This window comes from Parus major, unplaced genomic scaffold (assembly GCF_001522545.3).
Source record: "Parus major isolate Abel unplaced genomic scaffold, Parus_major1.1 Scaffold971, whole genome shotgun sequence".
Taxonomy (NCBI): domain Eukaryota; kingdom Metazoa; phylum Chordata; class Aves; order Passeriformes; family Paridae; genus Parus; species Parus major.
In genome coordinates this window covers 469-4,290 of record NW_015379845.1, presented here as the reverse complement: position 1 = coordinate 4,290, position 3,822 = coordinate 469, and the positions used below count along the sequence as shown (strand labels likewise).

General features: G+C 53.0%; 1 protein-coding gene across 1 annotated transcript; it reads right to left on the bottom strand.

Moving 5' to 3' along the window:
- Positions 1 to 1,472: 1,472 nt before the first annotated feature.
- LOC107199537 (ubiquitin carboxyl-terminal hydrolase 42-like) lies at positions 1,473 to 3,591 on the bottom strand. The gene is made up of 4 exons (XM_033511803.1): positions 3,037 to 3,591; positions 2,518 to 2,658; positions 2,197 to 2,297; positions 1,473 to 1,815 (listed from the first exon to the last, which is right to left on the bottom strand). The coding sequence occupies exons 2-4, from the start codon at positions 2,617 to 2,619 to the stop codon at positions 1,473 to 1,475; spliced, it is 546 nt and encodes a 181-aa protein (XP_033367694.1). The 5' UTR covers positions 2,620 to 2,658; positions 3,037 to 3,591.
- Positions 3,592 to 3,822: the final 231 nt, after the last annotated feature.

Here is a 3,822-nt window from a genome sequence, read left to right as displayed (position 1 = left end):
AGGTACTGCCTGTACCAGCTGCTGAACTGCAGGCTCCCATCTTTGTGATCAGTGACAGAGCCCCAGTTCACAGGAGCTTCAAAGGTCTTTCTGAAGTGCCCCAGTGCATGGTACCTTCTCTGAAGAGGCCCTGCTGTACCTGCTGCTGCTGCTGCTGTCACTGCATCAACAGCAGAGCTCTCTGGCTTTCCCACCTCTTCTACAGGAATGACCAGCGTTCAGCCACTAACTTAAATACTGCCTTTGCTGGTCTCCTTTCTCTGTGCTCACTTCCTCCTGGGAATTAGTAAGCCTTTTAGACTAGACTAATTAAAACCTTCTAGACTAGTCGTTGGCATCATCAGCCAAAAAACTAAATTGATCCCTCATCTTTTGGGATGGGTGTAGAAAACATGGACAGCTCTGCTAAAAGATGCAGTGCTAATTTCCCATTCTGCTTCAGCCAGCGCAACAATCTGCGACCAGCACTCCTAGAGTGACCTGAGTGCTTCCCTGACCTGCGTCTCTGGGGCACACAAACCCTTCTCTTCCTCACAGAACGGTGGTGGGCTGAGGAGCGCACAAACTGGTGGCAGAAATCAGAGCCCAGCTGTGGGCAGCTTCTCTGCTCCCTCAGCCTCAGCTGGAATTGCTCCTGGGCTGCCCTGAGCACACAAGCCTGCTTGAAGCTGGTGTTGGAGGGCCCAGAAGCTGCATTATCCACTGGGGCTTTGTCAAATCCTGGAGGATTTGTTCTCCTCCTCTTACTCAGAGAGGGCTGCTGGTCTGTGCACTGCACAGAGTGGGCATGGAGGTCACAGCCCTGCTCTGGGGATCTTCTCTGCTCGTTCCACCAAGGTTGGGTTTGCTCTTGACCAGCCCAAAGCAGGGGAATCTGCTTCAGGCTGGTGCTGGAGGTCCCTGGAACTGCCCCATCAACAGGAGTTTGGTCACAACACGGAGAATTCGTTGTCTCCCTCCTCCTCTTCCTAGATGAAGAGTTGAAGCCTGTGTGCTGCACAAAGCGGCTGTGGAGGTTGTAGCCGCTCCACACGGATCTGCTCATCTCTCTCTGCCTCAGCAGGGTTTCCTGCCAAGCATCCCCAGGTCCACAGGCCGACTCCAAGCTCCTGTTGGAAGGTCCTGAAGCTGCAGCATCTATGGGATCGTGGCCACAACTTGGAGGAGGCCCTGTGGTGTCCTCTTATACACATCTAGATGTGTATAAGAAAGGTCCTGAAGCTGCAGCATCTATGGGATCGTGGCCACAACTTGGAGGAGGCCCTGTGGTGTCATCACAGTCTGCGGTGTCCATAACATAGCTGCAGGATTCCTTGCCCCACAGTGGGGATCCGCTCTGCGCCTCCTCCTGGCCAGGGTCTTCCACACTCAGCCCCATGTCCTGGAAAGAGAGCTGTGCAGAGTTCCTGCCCTTCTCTCCTGAAAGGGCCAGAGTCAGTGGGGAAGCCCCAGAAGATCTGGGAGGGCACATTTCAGAGCCTCCCAAAGGCCCTTCTGGAGGGCTGCCAAGGCCAAAGGGCCAAAGGCACACAAATGGCATGGATACAGGTGGCATGCTTTGACAGGAAGCAGCATTGTGGCTGTGAAGAATGCTGCAGGGTGCCAGGGGAAAAGGGAGAAATGCTTAGAAAGAACTCCCCAGCTCCTGTGGTGCCCTGACTCTCCTCCCCAGTTACCTTTGTCCTGTCAGGCAAAACCTGTGGGACTACAGAAGCCACCTGCTTGCTGCAGGCTGCCCACTGACTGAGGACGGATGGTGCATATGATGGTGCCAGCGAGGAAGAAGCCTTTTCTCCAAGCCTCAGATCAGAGCATCTGGAGAAAAAAAGAGTGATCTCACTTTAGGGCTGTTGTTGCAGCCTCCTCTGGGCTTCAGTCATTTTCTCGGAGACGTTTCTATGACAGAGAGACTTAGCCAAGGTCACAAATGAAAAGGTCAACCAGAGTATTCCCACCCGGCCTGCTCCTGTCCCAGCAAAACCTCATCTTTCTACCTTCTACAGCCTCCATTCCATAAATTCACACACTTGTTTGCCCTGGAAGGGACCTTAAAGCTCCTTTTGTTCCACCCCAGCTCATGGCCAAGAATACCGTACAATAGACCAGGACCCTCCAAGCCCCATCCAACCTGGCCTTGAACTCTTCCAGGGATGGGGCACCCACAGCTTCTTTGGGCAGCCTGTTCCATTGTCTCACCTGGCATAAAACAGCAGGTAGGCTTGCTGCCCGAGAGCTGTGTCAATGCCACGAACCTCCACAGACTCATCATCCATCTGGTACCACAACCCATTGCTGGCCTGTGAAAAATAAAGGCAAGGATCTCTGCATGGCTTCTCACCAAACACACGGGCAGAAAACTACCTAACAAAGAGTGTGCCAAAAGAAATCCAGTGCAGCCCCTAAGGAGACCTTCTGGCCCAAAACCTTGGCTGTCGGTAATAGCGACAGGAAAGTTCCTCTTCCCCAGCACGCCTTCTCCTCGTTGGGAAAGAAGGAAGGAAGAAAGTTGCTGTTTACCTTGGTGTAGCAGAAATAGTGTCCTTCATGGCAGCTGTAGCCACTGTGCACCAGGACAGCATACAGGGAGTAATACAGGGGCTCTCCATCGGTCTCGGACATGTACGGGCGGAGATCCAGGTACTCGGGGTACTCCACAGCCTACAGAGACACCAGGAGGGCTCAGAGGTGACCCTGACCTGGGACAGAGAATAGCCTGCCACATCCAGGGGCCAGAGGTGTGGAAATACATCGTTGGGGCTCGTGAGCAGCTGCTTTTCCTTATAGCAAGGTGTAATGCCTTGGGTGGCAGCAAACTGCTCTTGGCCAAAGCAGCGCTGTGGGAGAACAGCGCTGGCCTGTCTTCCCAAGGCAATTCATTTCTCCCAAGGGGAGAACACAACAAACCCAACTACATACCACTACCTGTACCTACAGACTACTACTACCCAACAACTAACATCACTAACGAGTGGCTTGTGACAAGCTCTAGGAAATCTACTCTAGGAAAAGAAAGCTGCACACCAGCTGTGTACACACCTTGTTGATCTTCCCACCGGTGAAACAGTCAAACCGTTTCAGACACACCGTCAGAACCTTGGGTGCACAATGGATTGTGAACCTCTTGGAGGCAGCAACATTCTCCTTACACCTTGAAAGCAAGCACAGACACAGCCCAGTGCTGAAATGCACCCAGTCTTCCCCCAAGCTGGCCAGGCAACCTCTCCTGTCTCACACAGCTTTTGTTATTCTAAGGCTCTTCACTGCCATATTTGCAAAAAGCTGCATCTCATCTGTGTGCAGTAAACCTGCACAAGAAGATGACTTCTCTTCAATGACATGCAGCCCCCAAAAACAGGATCCCGTCTTACACTGAATGTTCTTAGTAATCATCTCACTTGTTGCATTTAAAGCAGTTTTCACCATCCAGCTGCTCAGGTGTCACAAACTGTTCCAGAGCTGCGGTGAGGGACGAGGCTGCCTGGAGGAATGAGAAATGTGCACGCTGAGCTGCAGGAAACGCCCTCACCCAAGCATTTCCCAGAAGCTGACCAGAAAAGCCCTGTAGCTGACGCTGAAGAGACCCACCATGAACCTATCCAGAAGGAGGCAGAAAGAGAGTGCGACGCTGAACACCTCCCCATCTCCCAGCAGCTCCTGGAGCCGTCAAGAGCTCCGTCCCTGTGCCCCCGCTCAGTTCAACTAATGACAGTGTGCAGGGGCATCAGTGGTGCAAACAATTCAACCCATCAGCCTGGGAGCCAGACAGGTCTTACGGGAGGGTAGGCAAAGAGAAGAAGGATGACGATGTATCACGGGTGCAGA

What these genes read in the sequence shown, in the direction of transcription:
- LOC107199537 (XM_033511803.1), bottom strand. Translation starts at nt 2,619, where the DNA reads ATGTCCGAGACCGATGGAGAGCCCCTGTATTACTCCCTGTATGCTGTC. An exon ending in ACTATTTCTGCTACACCAAG is followed by an intron (nt 2,298 to 2,517) that starts GTAAACAGCAAC and finishes TATTTTTCACAG; the next exon opens with GCCAGCAATGGGTTGTGGTA. An exon ending in TACCTGCTGTTTTATGCCAG is followed by an intron (nt 1,816 to 2,196) that starts GTGAGACAATGG and finishes TTTTTTCTCCAG; the next exon opens with ATGCTCTGATCTGAGGCTTG.